Source organism: Alosa alosa, chromosome 14, assembly GCF_017589495.1.
Source record: "Alosa alosa isolate M-15738 ecotype Scorff River chromosome 14, AALO_Geno_1.1, whole genome shotgun sequence".
Taxonomy (NCBI): Eukaryota; Metazoa; Chordata; class Actinopteri; order Clupeiformes; family Clupeidae; genus Alosa; species Alosa alosa.
In genome coordinates this window covers 16771470-16794349 of record NC_063202.1, presented here as the reverse complement: position 1 = coordinate 16794349, position 22880 = coordinate 16771470, and the positions used below count along the sequence as shown (strand labels likewise).

The 22880-nt window shown below is 40.0% G+C and overlaps 2 protein-coding genes across 3 annotated transcripts in view; both read left to right on the top strand.

Moving 5' to 3' along the window:
- The first annotated feature begins 1237 nt into the window (after positions 1 to 1237).
- On the top strand, positions 1238 to 12794 carry slc25a22b (solute carrier family 25 member 22b). Its single transcript, XM_048263712.1, is given in 10 exon segments — positions 1238 to 1257; positions 1366 to 1414; positions 1417 to 1493; positions 2387 to 2442; positions 7366 to 7408; positions 9441 to 9498; positions 9685 to 9745; positions 11126 to 11150; positions 12426 to 12469; positions 12472 to 12794. Coding segments are annotated over 10 exon segments (540 nt in total). The 3' UTR covers positions 12579 to 12794.
- A 5363-nt stretch (positions 12795 to 18157) lies between these two features.
- syt7b (synaptotagmin VIIb) overlaps positions 18158 to 22880 on the top strand; it is a 79104-nt gene continuing 74381 nt past the window's right edge. Inside the window, exon 1 of one of the 2 annotated variants that reach the window (XM_048262353.1) lies at positions 18158 to 18394. In XM_048262353.1, the coding sequence (XP_048118310.1) occupies positions 18361 to 18394 (34 nt within the window). In that variant the 5' untranslated portion in view covers positions 18158 to 18360. The remainder of the gene's footprint in view (positions 18395 to 22880) is intronic. The other variant, XM_048262354.1, reaches the window with a different exon arrangement.

Below are 22880 nucleotides of genomic sequence, written 5' to 3'. Positions count from 1 at the left end.
TGTATTATCATTTAATCATTTTAGCCAATGCATAAATGAAAAAAATCTCGTTTCAATGTTATTACTATTTGGACACAGAAAACCTACACTCACTCACACTCGCGTAATGAGTTAGGTCTGGGAAATGGGATTTAGAGAGAATAGAGAGCTCATATATCACTCAAACAGCTATCACAGAAATATGGTGTAGGCTACGTTCTATATTTTGATAGTAGAGCAATTTGGCCTATAATATTTTCAGTTGTGTAGTCTGCGGTTGAGTGGTAGATTCAGTTTATGTATTTTTTCTTATAGCCTGTTTATTTATGAGTGCACATGTTCAAAGTAGGTTATCACAATTTTTGCTTTTTCTCAATGGTTGGTTACCATGGTAATTAAAGCACTAGTTTAGGGCCTGGGAAGAGTTGGCGGCTGTGGTTGTACCAGTGTGTGTTTAAGATTCATGATATTGGTTGTGTTTAAGATGCTGCATATTTGTGTGAAGCAGGGCTAATATGTTAGCCACATTTTATTATTATCATTAAGAGATTTATTTTCATCGATGTGCTGCTCCTTACCATTTCATATCTTACACTGAACTCTTGTTGTTAGGGGTGTACAAACAAACAGAACCATTGTTGTGCAATATAACCACAAACACTTACAAACAAAGGACATGAATCTCAATATTGGGAGATTAAGAAAGGAGCCGTAGAGGGGTAGAATTGCAAGATGAGACAAAGGGTGGGGCGAGAGCGTGTGTAATTTCCCTCTTTTTAATCGATGGGTCATTTTACAGGGCTCATGGAACATAAAGAGGCTCTAATACCCAATTCACCTCAGATTCCCTGCCTCAAAGAGGCAATAGAAGACAGTAATGACACAGAGAAATGAGATTTCCAGATCAAATTAAAGTAGATAAACTGTAAACAACTCAGATCCTGTTAATGATGCCAATGTTTTCTCAAAATTCTTTTAGGTTAACCATGAGAGGATCCGAAATAAAATGTAGACTCTCACACACCGATTACCATTTGTTTTACATCCTAACCAGCTTTTGATGTTGTGTTTGTGTTTCTTATTTCATTTTATTACTTTTCTTAGACTAGATTTCACACACGTGTATTCTCTCAACACTGCAACAACTGCTGTATGTTTGCTATAAAGAAGATCAGATAAGAACTGACACAAACTTGGTGTACTGGTTGTCAGGTTGACTAACTGACAGCTTCTGGGGAGCTTTGCTTGAGTTAAACTGATGGCTGACAACACAATCAGGTAGTCTTTTTCACAAAGTTTACTACTTTACTTTATATGTTTTTATTGTGTTTTCTATGGTTGATTTATGCCAGTATTTACACATTTTTCCATTTCTCTCTATCTCAGTTTGCCTGCCAAGCTAATAAATGGGGGGATTGCTGGATTGATTGGAGTTATACTTGTGTATTTCCCATAGACTTGGCCAAGACTATGCTCCAGAACCAACAAAATGGGTTTCGTCTCTACAGGAGCATGTGGGCAAAATCTCAATAGTCAGAAATCAACATTATGAAGAGTACTGTAAACATCTTTAATTTAATGTATCCAAGTGTGCCAACATCCAGACGTATTAGCTCATAACAGTATCAACTAATTGGACTGCTAACCATCATAGTAATGACAATAGAAACCCCTCCTATGGCCAACTCAGCCAACTGGATTGCAGGCTGTTCAAAGCTCTTAGAAATGACATGACATTCTTGAAAATTGATGAAATTGAATGAAAATTACATTTAATCAAATGTCTATTTTACCTTTGGAGCTAAGGATATTTGGTATCAGAGGAATTCATAGAATAGATTTTAAAAAATCACTGAAACTGAAGGGCAAATATCACTACCAATTCTTATGGCATGTATTAAGGTATTTATTAAGAGCAATTTGCAGGTTATATTGCAAAATGAATTTCTTGAATTACAGACCACATTGCTTTTCTGTGTATTTAAAACACTCACATTGACAGTGTAACTTGGAATGCAATGCACATCTAACCAGGAAGCATGCAGGGAAAATGTGCTCATCTGTGTTTTAGGCATGTTCTGACAGTTCTGACAGGAAATTACATATTCATCTTACTGGAATAGTTTTGACTATAATGCTTCCTACAAAATGTTTATGATTTGTCACCTATAAAATCAAGCATTTGTTAGAGACATATCCTGTCATTCAATTGTCATTTGTCAACAGTTAAAGTATTTTCTTCCATTTAACAGTTTCATGGACTTAATCAACATGCTTGTTTATTGTTTTGGGTTAGAATGCTGATGTGCCGCTGTATCATGCTGCATGGTAGGCTACAGAGAGAAAGTAATATTGTGATCTTCTGTTTTACTCTGCTGAAAATATTTTCTACCATCATGCCTCTTAGGTCAGATTGCCTTATCAAAACCATTCGCTCAGAAGGCTACTTTGGTATGTACAGAGGTAGGTTTGAGCAAATAGAATTCAAAGCATTCTGTCACTATTATACCACTATTCCTCTAAACATAATCTGACGACACACACACACACACACAACAAAATCCTGAACATTCAGCTGTGATTGTGAAAAAAAGGTTTGTTTTCCAACCAGCTTGCTGCTAATGATTTAATTCGACAACAACTTTCCAGGGATGGGTATGTGACACTACACTATGCTGTAAAGGATTAATCCTGTAGCGACACAATTTATTATGACCGCCGCGCAGCGAAGCGGCGGTCATATAGGTTTAGTCAGATTTTTTTTTTTTTCTTTTTTTTTTTCGCATGCCCAAATTTCCGTCAATGATTCCCGACACTGAAAGACCGGGGTACACGAAACTTGGTGGACATGTAACCCCACATGGATAGCATGGAACCATCGTTTTTCGTTTTGATCTGTAGCCCCCCCGCTGAATTGGACCCCCGAAAGGAGGGTAGGGCAGACACAGTTTTCTGTGAATATCTCGAAAACCGTAGGGTTTAGGAGGACCATTTTTTGTTTGTATGTTGATCTCAAGGGGCCATGTCAACCCATTCCATAACCACTCATTTCATGTATAGCGCCACCTAGTTAAACACAAAAAAAGTAAAAAATGAGGTGGTGTAATTGAAGGTATCTGTGACCTAACATAGTCAAAACTGCACGAAATTGGAAGTGTAGGATCATTATGACACCCTCTAAATGCACGCCAAGTTTTGTGGAATTCCGTTCATGGGGGGCCACACAATAAATTAATTTATGTTACTATACACCAACTGGCCTGTAGGTGGCCGGAGACAGTTTTCTGTGAATATCTCGAGAACCGTAGGGCCTAGGAGGTCCACCTTTTTTTTGTATGTTGGTCTTAAGGGGGCATGTCAACCCATCCCATTACCACTTATTTCATGTATAGCGCCACCTAGTTAAAAATTAAAAAGCAATAAATTAGGTTTTCATCTCAATATCTCTGGCTGACAAGGTCAAAACTGCAAGAAATTAAAAGTGTAGGATTATTATGACACCCTCTGAATGCATGCCAAGTTTTGTGTACTTTCGTTCATGGGGGGCCTTACAATAAAATAATTTATGTGTACATTTAGTGACGCATACACCAACAAGGATTCGGGACACTGAAAGACCGGGGTACACAAAACTTGGTGGGCATGTACCCCCACATGGATAGCATGGAACCGTCATTTTTCGTTTTCATCTGCAGCCCCCCCGCTGGACTGGACCCCCCGAAAGGAGGGTAGGGTAGACACAGTTCTCTGTGAATCTTTTATGGTATGTTGGTCTCAAGGGCCCACATCAACCTGGCTCATAATCACTCATTTGTGATTTGCCCCCGGTAAAAAATGAAAATGCAATATTATTCTGCTTTAATCGCCCCTATCTTCAGTTAAGATGTTCAGAACTGCACCAAATTTTATGTTTGACCTGGCATTCTCTGGGGGTCTGGGGGTATGCCCAGTTTCGTAGAATTTCATCCATGGGGGGGGGCTAAAAAAATTAGGTTATGTGTACATTTAGTGACTGTACACTCATTGGCCTGTAAATGGTGGTGCACACATATAAACATGCACACACACAGGCACCCACATACTATCGGTATTAGAACGGCCGATACATAATTACAAATTCAATAGGATCAAAAGAAAGCCAAAATATTCATCATCATCATCATCATGGCTGCATTTTCAGTATTGGCGATAAGTAGTCGTTTGTCCACTAGATGGCGCATCGTTGCAGTGAGACGTAATTTTGTTGGAAGTTAAAAGTGGGTTGGAAAAATAATGGACACTTCCTACAAGGACTGTAATTTACCGCAGCGAACATCTAATAAGGACAGGACGATGTTCACATGAAGTGTAAGTGAGGATGAAGTGAGGATGTTTATCGGACATGCTTGGTTTTTACTGCAGGTACGTTAATCTTGTAATATCAATAAGGACCTAGGTAATGTTACCGTTAGCGTTGGTTGAGTGATGGAGGCCCATTTGATTGATTGCATTTGTAGAAAACTATAAATGCGGTTATACCAAGCAAATTGATAGCAGCACTGTTTGTATCTTTCGACTGTCATTTATTGCACGTGCTACAAAATCATTCTGTGCAATGGAAGATTTACCAACGTTACACCGGTCTGATACAGTTTTGCCTATACATGCGTGAGACTGAGACGCCTGTTTATTTTGTTTTAAGTGTGTGCAGGGTGTGAGAGGGGAATCGATGTGCTTTGATTCCAGCTTGGTAGTTGTAGTCTGTGAAATTAAAAAGCACGTGTGTGTGAAGTATCCAAACAATGACACCTTAATTTCATTATGGCTGCTTTAGCAACACACCTTAAGCTACTGTGTAGTGGGTCCCATTTAGAAGTGGCTACTTCATTCGCGCTTTCCTTGACTCGTGGAGCTGCGTGAATGTTATTACAACTTTTCGCCACGATATGGCAGTTTAAGTCCGCTTGATACTGTAAATCGTAAGCCATTGGTTTCCAAAGGAGATTTTATTTGTGTCGCCATCATAGCCTATTGACAATTTATGTTGTAAATAGGCCTACCTTATAATCCTACCTGTAGCTTAGGGAAGCTAACAGCTTTCTATTAGGATCTAGTTTGTTAGTTACAGTTTTGTCATAACTCCCTAATGCATTTTTGCATTTAGAATAGCCAGAGCGTGTATACTCAATCTGAAAATTAAACAATATCGGGTGCCTATGGACTAGGCTGGGTAAACCCAGCCTGATCTGCCTGCTATTTATTTTTTGATTTCTTAAAAGATTGAGCTTGGTCTGATGAAAGCCAGACTAGCCATGGACCTCAGTTACACAATGCAAGGGAACATGAATCGGCCTATATTTGCACGAACAATAACGGACAAAAGCTCTTCAACTTTGGCCCGTTAAAATGTGTATGAACAGTCTAGCGACGCATTTCATCAAGGCCCATTTGGACATGTCAGTTATTTGCACCACTGGTTAGATGTAAAACAGCATTTCGTTTCAGACTACTGTTACTTAATTTGTGCATTAACAATAACGTTTCAGACTACTGTTACTTAATTTGTGCATTGACAATAAAGTATTACATGAACTAAAGATGACTAAAATCTTATGTAGAAGAAGAAACATTCACAAAAAATCCATCCATCCAAAAATGACCTTTGTTTTTGATAGCTGTTGAAAACGGCATGGAACTGACAGAGATGTTTTTGTTTATAAATACATAAAAAATAAATAAATAAATAAATAAATAACATTATGCTGATACCTTTTGCTTTTCCCAAATACAATGTAGCCTACAGGTGTAAGTGACCTTTCATCAATCCAGTTGCAATGGATGAACTGTGATGACCTGCCCTACTTGTGATTGTTTAGAGATTTTAAAGGTTTTATAACAATGCTACATCTTCTTTGGCTATTCTACAATCTATTCACCTTTTCAGCACCAGTAGGCTACTTTCTGTGCAGCCGCTACACACCACTCAGGCATGCCAAACAAGCATACACAAAAGTTTCAAGAGTGGGGGATGGAGTAAAAGATGGAGACAAATTGAAGTGTGATTTATTTTCGCGGAATGGATGTACAGGACTGAGCGGCGGTCATATTTTGTACCGCTATGCGGTACATCTAGTTTTAAGCAATGACTGTATATACAGCCACTATGTCCATCTACAGTCATTGATTTTAATCATTGTAATATGAAGTTACAGTATTGACCAAATTTTTTAAAAGCTTAGAAATGAGAGCCACAACAAAACAGAGTCCTTGTTTATTTCAGGAAGAAAATATATCATTAGATCTTTGGCAAATGTTTTGGAAAGTTATGATTGTTCACAAACCCACACTGTTACTTCTTGAACTATCTTTGGACCATCTTTGTATGCATAGCTGTGGGAAGTGGGAGTTTGGTCTCTTTATTGTCATACAGATCAAGTAAAATCGTACAGTTTGCCCTCTAAGCCCAACGTGTAATCATTTTGTTGTGCAGTAAAATGTCTCATACAGCATCAAACAACTAAGCATTTTTAGCCGACTGGTCATCTGATAAAGTTTTACGCTGTAGCCCAAGTAAATGACAGATAATGTGAGGACGACCACATAGGCTACAAATATTTTCGGTAGAGTTTGCAATTGCAAATCTATGTGTTAAGACGAACGTTTTCTGTTGTATAGGTTTTGTTAGGCAACATAAATTAACACATTTTGGTCTCTTTATTGTCTTAATTGTATATTGATTTACTAATTGCAGCACAAGTCAAATTTCATTCAACATGTGCGTGTAATTTTTTTTTTTAATTAAGTTTTCCACGTGCGCTAAAAACAAAATAGCTAATTTCCCAAAAGGCAGCATATGTTTCTTTAAAGGCCTTGACAGTCGCTAGCATCCATGGGTTTTAGCCTCCTTGCTAGCATGCCAGCTCTAGGGGGCAAATTAGAAGGATTGAGCCCAGGCAAGTGCAGGGTTTAGTTACACAGTCGAAACTTCACACATAGCCTAAATGCAGCCCAGTTTTTGACTCAGTGTCAGAATGTATGGCTACTTCCTTAAAATCCAACATGTCTGCCATTTTAATTATGCATGATTGTCTCATGTATTTCATAATGCTGAAAGATGGCTATAGACACGTCATATTATGTGTTAAAAGCAGCATAGCATTATATATGTAGAAAAAAGGGCATATTTTGGTGGCCATATTTGAAGTCACGATAGGGGCCACTAGGGGGCGCTATGTGTTGGGGTCCATTTAAATTTTTGATCACTAGGGGTAGTACTATACCAAGTTTCGTGCTTTCTGCAAAAACTGAATGATTCAGGTAAAAATCTGGCCTTAGCCGTTGTACTATCACTGGAGTCCAGGCCCGACTGAAAGAGCTGTGCCCTCAGTCCATGTATGTGCATTGTAGCAATCATGCACTTGACCTGGTTCTCCAGGAAGTTGCTGGAGAAGTAAGCCTTGTTGCGGATACTTTGAACTTTGTGCGCAACGTTGCGACAGTTATCGGAGAGTCGGCGAAACGCAAAGCGTTGTTCGAGTCGCTTTTTGCTGGTGATGAGGTTGCTGTGAATATCTTAGGCCTGTGCCCGACAAGGTGGTGTGTTCGTGCCATAGCTATAAGCTGCATATTGACCTCGTACAGCGCTCTTTTGGCCACACTGACTGCGCTAAAAGATGACAAGGGGACGAGGGGAGACACCAGGTCAAAGATTGTGGGGCTGTGTAAGCAGGCCCGAAACGGCAGGACACTGTTTGGGCTGCTCAGCTGCCAAGCACTGTTCGAACCCTGCGAGGCAGTGGCTAGAAGGTTGCAGAGCTCAAGCATAACGGCACTCAGTGCACTTGAATGTGCAAATGTGCTCAAACAGCGGATAGTGGCACTTCGACGTGACGAAAATGTGGAGAAGATGCTTGATAAAGTGAACGTATATGCTGCGACAAATGACCTGAGGATGCCTAACACCACTGGGAAAGAGAGCAGAACCCCTGCCCGCCTTCGCCAAACTACGGAGCCAGAGGCACTTGCGCCTAGCGCATCCATTCTGACTTGGAGACGTGAGTTCTATCAGGCTGTCGATTTAGTGTCATCAGAACTGGAAAGACGGTTTAACCAAGACACCATGATACTAGCAGCGAATCGAGAGAGGGCGGTCATAGTGGCAGCATGTGGATGCCCGGTTGACTTGGACACCCTTCAGCTTCCCAAGGAGCTGGACACGGGCCGCCTCGATCTCCATCTTAAAATAATGCATAGTGTTACCGGGGAGTCTCGGTGCACCACGGTGAAAGGTGTGGCATCGATATTGAGTAAGCTCCATCCACAAACGAGAGCTCTCTTTAGCGAGGTGGATAAACTTATTCATCTGTGTCTTTGAATGCCTGTTTCAGTGGCCTCCTCAGAGCGTTCTTTCTCCAATCTGAGAAGATTGAAAACATGGTTGAGGTCCACAATGACACAGAAACGACTCACACACCTGTCCCTCATGAATGTGCACTCGGATATGCTATCCTGAATGCTTTAGACATCAAAGCCCTCATGAAGGACTTTATATCCACTACCCATGAACGTCAAGCAGTGTTTGGTATGGAAGCTTAATTCAAATGAGAATGCAATCTGCAATATGCAATTCAAAAAGACATTACATTATGCAATTGCCAATTCATTATGGAATTTAATATTGCAATTTCAATTTCAATAATTTACAACAAATTGTATTTTAATCTGCAAAGTGACAATGCAATCCTAAAATCAATTTGAATAATTTTGGTTAAAAAATAGAATAAACATGGATTGAATTGCATTCCATTTTGCCATTGGATTATTTTGGGCAAACACGGAAGTGACATAGCCTAGTTCCCGCCTTGATGAGTGACTTGACAGATTGCAGATCGAGATTCCCATTTGAATTTTGCAACACAAAGAGCGTGGCAAAGTGCAATGCAATCATGGGGGGCGCTATTTCTTTTCCATTTGAATAAAATGCCTCAAAACGATGACAAATCGTTTTGCCCAAAATAATCCAAATTGTTTTCAGGCTGGCATTGTCAGTTTTGCCAAATATGTTTTCAAAATGCAATCCTACGAATTGTAAAACGAATTGACAGTTAAATGATGAAACTGAATATTGAAAATTGAAATGCAAAATGAATTGCCATTTGAATTTTGAGACTGAAGTACCATGGCAAAATGGAATGCAATTCAATCCATGTTTATTCTATTTTTTAACCAAAATTATTCAAATTGATTTTAGGATTGCATTGTCCCTTTGCAGATTAAAATACAATTTGTTGGAGTTTATTGAAAATTGCAATATTAAATTACATAATGAATTGGCAATTGCATAATGTAATGTCTTTTTGAATTGCAGATTGCATTCTCATTTGAATTAAGCTACACATATGCTTCCATACATATCTCTCTCCCTCTCTCTCTAATAGAGTTGTAAAGTATGTTTCCTCATGTGACCTCGACACCCCCCACAGCCAGAAACTAACTTTGCTGCGAGAGATGCTGGCGGGCTGTGGAGCAGGTACCTGCCAGGTGAGTTATGATACCGTGTTTCCTTATTGCCCCCATGTGGCTCTGAGCAACACTGCAGCGCCAGATGGCTATTCGGCGAAACTAGTCCAATCCTGGTGCCAGTGTCCTCATTATCTGCAATGATGAACACAGAACCCTGGTTACAGCTGTGCAGAAAGTTATATCAGTGTAAATGCCACGCTACAGGTCATCGTTACCACCCCAATGGAGATGCTGAAGATTCAGCTACAGGATGCTGGTCGAATAGGTGAGAGGGAGACCAGCTGATATTCTCACCATGCCATGCTATTCCATCTTGTCCCATGTTGATGATGCTGGACTGATGCTGGTGTGTGATTCACAGAGGCCCATTGGAGGGTGATTGCACAGACACGGGACCAAGCTGCTTTGGGTAGTCTGGAACCGAAGTCTCCCACAGTATAGAATAGTGCCGTTCACCCTATTACGAGTTGATGAACCACTGAAACGATTTTGGAAACATTATTTTAAGGTACAAAAACCTCTTTGGTGTTGCTTTAAGACACCATATCTTACCAAAAAATCCAACTGTTTTGAGTTTAAACATATGGATCCATATCTACCACTTGAGTAGCCTACTACATGTTAAGCACAAAATATTTGCTCAGTACCTCTGTAATGTTGAAGGCCACACCTTCTCATCATACACGATTTAAGAAATGAATTTACGCGATTTCGGACATATTTTGTGGAGTCACATCTACCAAGTTTTTAAAGGTAAGACTTTTTTTTCTTCATTATTATGTAAAAATGAAGAGGAATAACGCATGTATTAACTTACATTAAGAAAAAAATATTTTCATGGTTAAATAATTGTTTGAAAACATGCTCTACCAAACGGTGGATGTGCCATTGGTAAAAGTGAGGTCCGTATAGATAATACTAGAAAACAAAGTTCATGAATTAATTATATTAACCATTATATACTGTTTTAAAATGTATACTACTACTGTTAACACAACATATATATGTTTAAAAAGCATGCATATGCATGAAATATATCAAATAGGCTTATTAGCTAGTAATTCAATGCAATTCAATACATTTTGGTCTGTACCATGAAGGGGAAACCGATTCAGCTATATAAACCATGTGTTATGCATGGGCTGCATACTAATGAGGAGGGTGGGACATGTGTCATGTCATGTTAGATCACATCCGGAGGGTCTAAGCTTTCAGAAAATATATGGTTTATATGGTTGGACCAGTTTTTCCTAAATGGCTCAGACCTAAAGGTATCAGCCATATACCGATTTACTGTACCAATACCCAATGTGTTATGCATGGGCTGCATACTAATGAGGAGGGTGGGACATGTCTCATGTCATGTTAGATCACATCCTGAGGGTCTAAGTTTTCAGAAAATATGTGGTTTATATAGTTAAATCAGTTTTCTCTTCATGGTACAGACCAAAATGTATTATGTGTACACGTTCTTCACCTAAATCCATAGAATCCCATTAATTTCAATGGTAAATTTACTTAAGTGGTCTGCACTCTGCAGGTACAGTGGGAATGAGTTTATTTCTTGTTAACATGATATTTCTTAAACTCTGGGACCAGGGCTACAAGATAATACCACTTTTTTGTGGATTTTTTTTTCTTTTAGTAAAACACAATAATCTCATGCCAAAGTCAGATAACTGACTTTTACCATAAACAGGCACTTCAACCGTTTGGTAGAGGTTCATAGAAATTGAATGGGAGGGTCCTTTGAAAAAAAAATCACAGATTTTTCATACTACAGCCTAATAGAGCAAGATAAAACAAAAAAATACAATTTTCATCACTTTTATCATGGTGTGCCAGTTAAAGGGTTAATATATAGCTCATAATGCTCTTGTATATGTTGATATGTTGGAATATTATAGCACATGTACAGTCAATTATGGATATGGATGTGGATGTTTGTTTTTTTGTTGTTGTTATTGTATCATTAGCAGAGGCTGACAGAGTACACAGCTTCATTACTTGAGTAAAAGTACAGATACCCTTTGCTAAATTTTACTCAAGTACAAGTAAAAGTACAACAGTCAGATGTCTACTTAAGTAAAAGTACTGAAGTACTTGTTTTTAAAAGTACTTGAGTATCAAGAGTACAAGAGTAGCCTACATTTTCTAAATATTGCATTACTACTGCCACAGTGCTTATTTACATTTATGTACAGAAACGTCCTACATGGAGTTATGAAAAATGTTAATGTTAATACCTTGGAGAATGTAAAAGGAATTGAAAGTAAAATCAAGTAATTTTCATATTTTTACAATGTTGCCAGGGATGGGCAGTATTTCTAATACATGTATTCAAAATACGTATTTCAAATGCAAAATTCTATTTTGTAATTGAAACACTTGAAGCGAAAACTATCATTAACTTGTTCAGAAAATTGAAATAGTCTGGCGAGGTGGAGCCACGGGTTGGCACATTCCCGGGATGGACCTGCCGCGTCTTCATCCATTGTTTCATCCATGGTTTCATCTCTTATCTAAATCTGACCATGGAGTTGACTTTGGCGGAAAGCTGAAGGTGATTGCTGATATGCTGTCCCAATCAGTGGTGCCTGCACAATCCAATCACGTTTGAGAGGGAAACAACAACTTGAGGGTTTCCGAGATTTTTCTTTTTTCCTTTTTTTTAGAAGTAGTAACAAGTACTCACGGTTATGGATAGAAATGTAGCGGAGTAAAGAGTACAATATATGCCCCTCAAATGTACTTGAGTAAAGTCATGAGTACTCCCCAAAAATGATACTTGAGTAAAGTACAGATCCCTCAAAATTGTACTTAAGTACTGTACTCAAGTAAATGTACTCCGTTACTGTCCGGCTCTGGTTGGACATTTTGTCAACTGTCCCTGTTTTTACCCCTTTTCATTCTTTCATAATACTGTATAACTTTCACAACATCAGGAAAATCTTACATCATGAGGGTCCCTCTGCCTTCCTGAAAGGTGCATATGCCGTGCTCTAATCATTGCGCCCCTATTTGGCATCACTCAGGTGGTCTACATCCTGGAAATGGGTGAGCTCATCCACTGCCTCCTGCCTGACGGAGGCCCATAATCACATTCCAACAGCATCCTCGGCTGATTTGTAGTTCAAGAAATTGACATTCTGCACATCATATGGAGATACAGTATGATGCTGAACTCAGTCAGATTGTTATTTCTTGTATCTTTGTTATAGTCTAGACTGTTGTTGACCTTTCCTTGGCTGTGTAAAAGGGATTTGTAAGTGGGAACACTGACAAATCGACATTTGTCCACACAGTAAATCTGACCCTGTAAGGTAGACTACAAGTTCAAAAGTCCTTGGATAAACTGCAACATCTTCCTTCAAGCCAAAAAGGGCAAACATTTTCTCCTATGATCTATTCAGTGATTTTTGTTATGAATCAGACCTTAGATAAAATATTCACAGGCAGAAAATAATCGGATGTAAACCGTTTCTTTAAAACAGATCAGACTCTTTCTGTTGCTGACCTGACTTTTTTATTATAGTGTGTGTAAAGCATTATTGCAATAGTAATTGATTTGACTATGGTTTGTATTGAATGCCCCTTTTTTTCAATGCACCTTGGTAAACAACCATGCAGCTTTAAATAACATGTTCAAAAAAGTAAATGTCTAATCTAAAAAGTAGATGTTTATTATTTGTACAGAGAGCATGACCATGATGCTTTTAATCAATCATTAACATGTTGTAATAATTTTGGGTTCTTTTAAGAGGGGTCTACAGGCATACCTGTTCAACTTAGTTTATTAAGCCTTTCTTATGCATTATGGTTTGTATATTATAATAATTTATTTTCATTAGGATATTGATTGAATTGATATTGTTGTTTATTATTGCTATTCTCCTTAATGTAGTCTTACCAACTTTTTAAATTGTTTACTGTTAAATGTAACTTTGTATTGTTGTGTGTATGTCGCTTCTTGATCAGCTTTGAAAGAGTGCAGATTAGGGAATCCAGATGACTGAGCCGATGCAATTTACCTCGTGTGACAAATGAAATCCTCTTGTGGATAAGTGTTTGTGCTTTTTACTGTCTGTCAGGGTTGCCTCTTTGGGAATGCACCGTAAGTAAGGTTTACGTATATTGCCTAGGTATATGCATGTGTCTGTGTTATGAATGGATTGATTTTGAATCACTCAGAGAGAGGGCTATAGCATGCAATTGCTTTTCATAATCTGTCATTCTATTAGGGATTTAGTATCAGGTAATACTTTTGTAGACTGTTGAAGATTGGATTATCAATTATTAATAGTAGACTAATGCCGGTTCAGGTTTGAGCCATGTCTCTTGTTACTTAAATGTGTCTTTTATTGACAATGAATGATTCTGTTCTCATATTGATATTCTAAGCCGGGTTTTGTACAGCTTTAGCGAAGATACTGCAGATTTGGAGTTTCAGAAGATTATTTGTGGAGAAAGATAGTGGTCATTCATTGTTTGAGTAACATTAAAAACTATGAATGTAGTGATATTCAAAATGAAAGACACTTTGTCCTATACTTCAAATAAATGCACACAATACTGCTGCTTGTCTGACTTTGATCATTCTTCAATGAAAAGACCAGCCTGTGTAGTCCCCGCTTAGTTCTCTTTGTCTTTGCTCTGTGTGCAGTTGGTGTTATGAGATCATGGTTTCCTCCGGTAACCACTCCCAGGGGGCTGCCTGTGGCCCTTTGGACAGTGGTAACCAGGGCAACAAGGCTCTAGAGTCAGCGACTTGCCAAACTCATCTTGACTGGTGGATGTTTCAAACAGGAGCAGAGGCCTTTGAAAACCTAAAGTGCATTAGCATTTGATTTTCCCCTCTGGTGTTCACATTCCCAATCTATATGGCAAATAAATTCTCCGCTGTGACCACCAGAGCAAGCTGATTTTTCATTCACAAATTAGGAAGTGTTCTGCTCTGGGGATTTAATACCGCATGTTAAATAAGGTCAATTAAATTAGCTCATAGTTCCAAAATTCATAATTTTACATTCTGAGCAAACAACTTGTGGGTCAAAGTAATTTGCCTGGGTGAAGTTAGATGGAAAAAAATATACCTTAGAGGCAGTGTTTTTGTTTTTCCATTACTTTATAAATTACTTTATACTTATTACTTTCAAATTAGGCCCATATTTTCCTCAATACAATAGATGATACACATTCACCTGTGTGGAGAACTGGATAATGATTATTTCAGAAAAGAAAAAAAATATATATATAATTTGGACCACACATTGATTGGCACCAGCACACCTGGTCTGTTTTCCGCAGTTTTGACAATTATCCAGCAGAGAGCAGCAATGCGTCATTGCTGCAGGAAAGACCTTTTTTTCTTGTAGACTGTTCATTCATTTGTGCTACACCATGCTACATTTTTTTGAAATTAAATTATGGATCACTTGAAACTTTTCAGTATTAGAATTGGCTCAAACTACCCTACTTTAGCAATAAATGCCATTGTCTCCTTGCTCTCCAGCTGCCTGTTCAGACATGTAAATCCATTAAATGTGATTTTCTTATTCTGAAGAAAAACTGTTGAATAAATTCATTTGTAAAACAAATGCTGGATATGGTCCCAGGGTGGCAATCTATTCAGGGACTGATTCTGTCAATATATGTCGACTTGGTGTGCGTATTCAGCTAACAACTAACAGGAGAGAGCCTGAGAGAGAGAGAGAGAGAAAAAGAGAAAGAGTGAGAGAAAGAAAAGAGCACAGATTCAGTGAGACTTCAGGCACCCTGACATGCCACCAACCACTCAAGCAAATCAGGCCATGAGAATAAACCCATTGATTGCAGAAAGAAGAAGCAGAAAAAGAGTGATTGTATCTGGAGGGGCGAGCACTGAGGCCCTGGATCCTATTACACATGCCGGGCACAGAGCAGACGGCGAAAGGCATGGGGGCTCCAGGGCCAGGGCACAAAATAGTCCTCAGCGCCATTTCGATCAATTTTCGTCACGACCAGTCTCATCTCTTTTCCTCACATCTCATTAGATCTCTCTATCCATCTTATTTTCCCAAGCATCCCTGCCAGTTTGCTGTTTTTAGAGAGCTTCTCATTCCCCATGGCCATTTGAATTGATTTCAACTGGTTCCTACCAAGGCAAGAGGTAGGCTACCTTTTTTTGGTCTGTTTTGGTTCCGTCGAAGAGAGCATTAACATCCACATTTCTTCAGACTCTGTTAAACAATGAAGGCCAATGCATGGAAGGCAAGGATTCACAAGCAGGCAGGAATAAGAGGGTTGCAAACGCTATGTTGCCCTATGCTGCCGTCCATAGGCTGTTTCAGGGCTCATGCGCAAACAAAGAGTTCAGATGCAAAAACCTTCTAAATCCGTCTGACCACTTTTCTTTTAAATGAGCATTTTTTATTAGGCTCCTATAGGTTTTTACCTACAAATAGATATTTCAGACCAGGAAGAGAGTGGTATTTAGCGGGTTTTTGAAGCAACAAAATATTAACGTATACTATCTGTGGAGACAGCATTCATTCACCTTTGTTATTTAGAGGTGGTGTTTAGAGGGTTTTGCATCTGAAGTCTTTATAGGCTGTTTTGAATGTTGGTCATTTCATTATATATTTTTGCCTATATGAAGCAAATGTTTCATGTCATGCCAAAGGGGCTGCTTTGAAACCTAGATGCAAACTAATGGGTTGGTGGGGCCAGGGGAATTTGCAGATATGTGTTGTAACTGTTTGAGCTTGTATGTTTGTTACTGTTTGTACTGTTTGTACATGTTTGTTACTGTTTGTTCTTCTGTCTTCTGGGAAGTAATGGGGGTAATAGAAGGTGACAGTGTGCAGATTTTCTCTTATATTACACCTATTCAACCTACAGGATCAGTTTATCATGTAGCATATATATATACATATATATATATATATATATATATGTTTTTTTTACCAGGGGTGGAGATGGATGATTGATGTTTTTCTCATCTGTTGTTATCCAGCTTCGCAAAAACATGCGACAGACTCGTCTAATGTATTGGGCTGGTTTAAGCATGGGATACGGTTATACTGTTGATGTTAGAGGTTTGAGTAGGTAGGTGGCTAGATCAAGGCTCTAGCATCAGTCATGCTCTCAGGCTTGATCACCCAGGAAAACAGTGGGAGATGAAAGGCCTGCTTGTTGACTTGAGCTCAGAGGCAACAACGAGGCGGACTGATGAATATTCAACTCAGACGCGGTGCAGGAGAGAGTGAGTGTGTGTGTGTGTGTGTGGGGGGGGCATAGCATAGGCATAGCATAGGCATTACATTTAGATATGGAAAATGTCTATGAAAATGACCCGGAGGACATTCCTTTGTGTGCAAGATAGATCACCCACCCAGGTTTGTAAAAACACACATTTGTGCATCTGCATAAGTAATATACCTGGAATGACAGGCAGAAGGTAAGACAAGTGAGAAGGCACTATAAAAAGGGAGAGGAAAGGGGTGGGGTGGGGATGAAGAAATCAGACAGTCAGTCCAACTGATAACTGGACTGCAGGAGAAAGTGATATCTTTAGGCCAAATGCGTCCGGCGATACAGGGTGAGGCACACAGCCAGTTGCTCTAAGCGCCAGCATATTATCTCCCATCTCATGGAGGTGTCATTGGCTACAGGAACACAACACTCAAGGTTAAGCTATCTAAGATAGGAAGGTTACAAAAATAGCCAGAGATGTGGCTATCCTGGGCTATTGTTTGTACTTTATGCCTTTCAAAAACTTTCTCTTTTGTTTCTGGTCAGATGGTAATAATAACAACGCTGTGCCTCCCTGCCCATGATTAGAAGAAGAACTATATGAATATTGGCATTGGCAAAGCTATCTCATAGAGAAAATTGGGAAGGTAAATATTTAGAACTTAAAAATATATCTTTTTTATTTTTACAGTGGTTATGGGTTCATTTGTTGGCCTTTCTCCATTAAAACACTTCCTGGAAGCAAAGAGTGTTAACAAGCTGTTCTGAATACTTTAGAGGTGACTTGTGTGTGCATGTGTCTGTCAGGGGCAAATAATAACATCCCACAGATGACAGTTTATTGTTGACAGTTGTTTCTCTTGAGAGTGACAGAGAAAATATTTCCACAAAGATCTCCATCTCTTATTTTGAATACAAATTTTTATTAGCCCATTCAGTGAGTCTTGAACAAGCAAGTGAGAGACCTCTGGGCTAAACTGTGACAAATGTCAGTAAATGTCAAGTGAGAGTTTTATATAATCTCTCAGACTTTCAGAAAATATCAAATTAGAATGAGGAAATGACCACACGGCTGGGTGCTGAAAACGAAGACTGTGTGGTTATGAGGACAGCCAGCTCGAGAGGCGACCAGACTGATCAATTGAACAGTGGGATCCAGATGGATGCGTAGGGGGAGAGGCACGCGTTGCAATGAAGGCAAACCAATGAACCAATTGCTCGTGCAATCATCTGGCGGGGACATGAGCTGATGATTCCAGCTGCCGACGATCACACACGAGAAAGCCCCTTGCCCATCACTCATTTCCCTCCTCACCAAAACCTCTCTCCTTGCTGCCTCTCACAACCCCCATGCATCGACTGTGGAGATTGAAGAGAATAAGACAAGGAAAGCAAAAAGGGAGAGAGTGAGGGAGGGAAAGAGGGAGGGAGCTGGAAGAGGAGGAGGGAAGGAGGAGAGAGCAACATCACTGACTGACTACCTGCTCGAGCGAAACACTGGCTGAAGACGCTCAGACACGCGCGCGCACAGTCGATCGTTCGCGGAGAAGCAACACAATCCTCGGGCACGAAACTATTCAAAGAATCTGGGAATTTTTGGAGAGGAGATAAATTACAAACAACCTTGAAGTGAAAAAGTGAACAGTCATGCATCTAAATCGCGAGGACGAGGATAACAAGGGTAAGGACAAGACACACGCGCAGCTTTTCCACTTTGTTTCTTCACTGTTTGGTTTGTTAGGTAAAAACGCCCTTGAATAGCTAAGAGTCTGTCGGTATCCACAACTGAACAGATGTTTTGCATCCCTTTCAAGACAAGCCAGGGGTCAATGGCTCTTGCAATGACAATACTTGGTGGCATTGCACAGCGTTGAAAATAGTGCAATATGACTAGTTGATATCCCATGTTAATTGTGTCAGTGTCGGCAATGACCCCAGCGATACCGAAAGTGCATTTCTCTAGTAATAATTATTACACTAGAGTGCTCGTATCCTGCTTGTATGGTGAATGTTCACTTGTTGTTCTGACATGCTTGCCTGTGCTACTTTGTAGTTATCAGTGTTCATGTCAGTGTGACTTTAGGCCATCCTGGCGGGTAAAGACAAGGTCATTACATTCTCATCCATGCACCCTTGAAAGGCGAGCCCACATTGTGTGTGTGCGTGTTCGCGTCGCGGCTACTGCTTTTATTAGAAAGCGTGCTAGTCTCTCTCTCTCTCCCTCTATGTGTACGTGTGTATAGAGAGGGTGTGCGCGGGCGACAGCGCGTGCGGGCCTGCGTGCGTAAATGAGTGCTAATCTCTTATCTTTTTGTGCGCATTATTGAGCGTGACCAGGATCCCGCTGGTTTGTCCAAACGTAAACACTGAGGCAACAGACAAGCAGTCTACAAGTGGTTATGAGGAAATATACCCAGTATTTTCAGCATGTGCACAAGGGGCATGATTACCACTAGTGTGGGAGACAGACTTGTCCATAGCCCGTCTACCTCGACCCTTCTCGCGGCAACTCTTGAGACATGTTTTTTGGAATTACGACGTAAACCCTAACCTCCCATTCGTACTGTTCTAAAACGAGCAATTGCGGCTGGTGGGAGGTTCAGTGGTGTGGCGAACAGTTTCCTGCTCGGTTGGCAAATGCAATCGTAGCACCTGTGACTTGCCTACCAAGTCCAAAAAACGCGCTCTGGGAATCTCCCCTTTGCAAATAAACAGTAGCAGTAGCAAAGAAAATACACCCATTCTCTGTTGATATAATGATAGGCTTGCAATTATATCTTATATTGCATGCCATAGCAACTGGAGTTATTTTACTTGTTTCATCGTATTTGATGCATTTAAGATCGGGCGGTGCCATTATGTTTGTAAAACGACGGGGGCTGGTTACGGTCGCGCCCATAGGTCCGTTTCCCCGCGCATGCCGGTGCTTCCCTCTCCACGTGCATTTCTCCTTGTAAATTCCCGGCGCATCTCAAGGTGGAGCAAGGCGGGGGAGATTGAGCATGCCTCTGCCAGTGATTTAACAGACTGACGTATCGATTATCTTTCCCTCATCGCCTGAGGATTCCTTCTCATCTCTGCCATTTCTATTGCCTACATTTAGGTGTATACCAGAGACAGTGTCTGATCTCAGTCAAACAGCCGTAATAGCAATGTTAAACGGCGTTGTGTTGAGTGGGGACATTTTTGTATTCATTCACCCTCTGAATTGGAATCAGGAATTTTGAGAAAGCCTTTTCCATAATTATACAATGATGGAATTTATGTTATTATCTTCAAACGGAATCAATGTCCATACACACAAAACACAGAAAAGGTTTGATATTTTAAGGAACAGTTTGTTTTAAATTGATATAGTTAAGAAGTTACCATGGTAGGACCATAACAGTGTTGTACATAATGACCTACTTCAGCTGGTGCAGACACAGTGGTAAACTCAGACCATTAAACTTGGATAGTTAAGAACAGACCTGGATTGATAGAACAGACCCTGAGATAGAATTAATAGAATAGACTCTCTGTAATGTTTGTATAAAGTTAGATTTATTTGCATTACTAAATTGAAAGATAGCACTAATCCCATGTCTTGGAGATGTCTAGATGCTGTGTCAGAAGTCAAAGATGTCTTGTCTTCCAAGACATAAGTCAGTAGTAGTCATTCTGCCCTTTTTACAAACTCCCTCCCCAAACAATTATAAACCTGTTTATAGCACAAAAATGGATTTAGTTAATTTGTTAGAAAATGTTTGGGAAAAAACAATGCCACATAGAGGCTCTGGGGACCCCAGTTTCTCTCTAATCTCAGTTTTATTATTGTGATGACAGTAAGCAGCTTCTCCCCTTGGTCTGAATGGAAACTCAGCGGGAAGTTTCTCTGGAATCTTGCACTGTATTTATCTAAACCGATTACGAGCTAATTTCCCAGCAAAGCCAAGACATTATGTGTTGATTTGTGGTACAAAGGATGGGCGAGCCGAAACTGGTTGTGTGTGTGCACTAAGCATGAATTCTCTCTACATCCCAGTGGAGAAACCCCTGAAACCATTCTGCTGGAGAGATGGATTGTTCTGCTGGTTCTCAGTTCTAGCAAAGCAAGAGCACATTTAACCTCCTTATTCAGTCAATAATTCCCAATTATTCATAAATTAATCGAGTGAAAGCACAAGTTTTTGTGCTTCACTCTTAAGCCTTAGGTGGACTCAAACTATGCATCAAGTCTTAAAGAGGCATATTAGACAAAGGCATATGCCAAGCCAGCTGAGTAATAATAAACCGACCTGCAGGGCTTTAAGGCAGTGAGGTTAGCCAAGTCGCTGTAGGCAAACTAACAAGACACCTTCACATGAGTAACTGACCGCTACTGCATGCAGGTAGCCCTAAATTAAGTGTAACTGCCCCTGGAAACCAGTGAACCCACGAGAAAACAAAACTAAAATGTAAACCATAGGAAGACAGTCATCCGGACTATGTCCTAGTGCTCTCAAAATGATGAATTCAAAAATTTGTGTTGATGTCAAAGGAATTCCAGAACAACCAAGCATGTTTGTTAAAGGTCTGTGATTCTAATATAATACACTTTCTGTTAGACTCAGGCCATGGTCATCACTAATTGGCCCTCATGTAGCTGTCTGTTTCATGTGTGTTCTCCGACAAACAATGGTGTTCCTACACTGTTCAGATTCTGTAAATAGGAAACAAGCTAAGTAGTTTGGACCGAGCCATTCATTATTCCAGTCTAACAACATGTTGCTTCAGGAACAAGGAAAGGAAGGGTGTAATTAGATTGGCTGTTGAAAATAAATATATAAACCATTTGGGCAGAATTGCCGACTAGGCTACCTTTATGAGATCAAGTGGACAATGTTTCAAGTATTTGTTGCAAATCAAGAGCAATCAATGGAAAATAAATCATCTAACATTTTTTTTCTTCACTTAATACAAGTTATTTTTCATGTAAACATCCACATGATTTACTTGACTATGTCTTGACTTAAAACATTTTCATTTATCAGAAGGCTTTCACAAAAAATCACACTTGTAGATCAGTAGACAGAAAATAACCCCATCAGGACCCCAGATCAATGCTTTCAATAGACTCTGACCTTTCATCTCCTCAATGACATCTTCCAAAACACAGCTAAATATTCACATTCTGCTGGGCCATGGACCAGATTTCACATCCTCAATACGGTCTGCCTACTTGTAAAACGAATTGCACTGCCGCTGAACGTTGACTTGCATGTGACTGAGTGATTGGTGATTGGCACGTGTTTGAGTTATTGGCCTGAAATAGTCTATGCACAGGATTTAAGTCTCTCCCATCCAGTCACCACCTTTTTAGAATCAGTTTCAACTGTCGAGCACCAGACAGACATGCATTGCAGCCAGGGCCCTAATGGTTTTTGCGTGCCAGCAACAGGCAATAGGTTTTGGGGCTTTAAGGATTTGGGATTCAGTGTTGGAATGACGGACAGACAGTCTTAGCTGCGAGAGAGTCCCTGGTGTCATTAAAATTCCCCGAGCATGGCTCTGATGTTGTAGTGGAGTGATAAGGCAAACACGGGGAGAAGGTCAAGCTCCGGCCGGGTTGTCAGGTCTCTGTCGGATAAGAGGAGCCACGTGGGCATCTGGGTCTTGGCAATGGGCAGCGGTAGATGCGAGTGAGCAGCACCGACACCGGGAGCTGAGCCACAGAGTGGCCGCTCTCAGGATGAACGCCAGACACAGCCTTGATTCTCCCCCTATACCAGTCAGGTAATATATAGATAGATAGATAGATAGATAGATAGATAGATAGATACTATACTGCACTACTTTATTCATCCCCAAAGGGAAATTAGTGTTCCAGCAGCCATACAAACACAACACGTATAACAAATGTTGAAAAGAAATATGGCCTATGTTTGAGAGGAAGAGTGAAAAGTTATTTTGTCACCTTTTTACTAAAGAATCAGGGCCAGTTATGTGTCTTATACCGGTGCAGTGTGTCAGTGAGGTGTGGAATGTTTTTTGACATGAAAAACAAGGGACTGTCTAGAGTCAGATTTATTGGTGTAATCTAAAAACGAAACATTCTACACACAAGACGCTATGGTAGAGACTTGGTGTTGTGGCGGAGTGCCTCAGGCACTTTGTGATATTTGCTCCTGACACCAAAGAAAACAAGC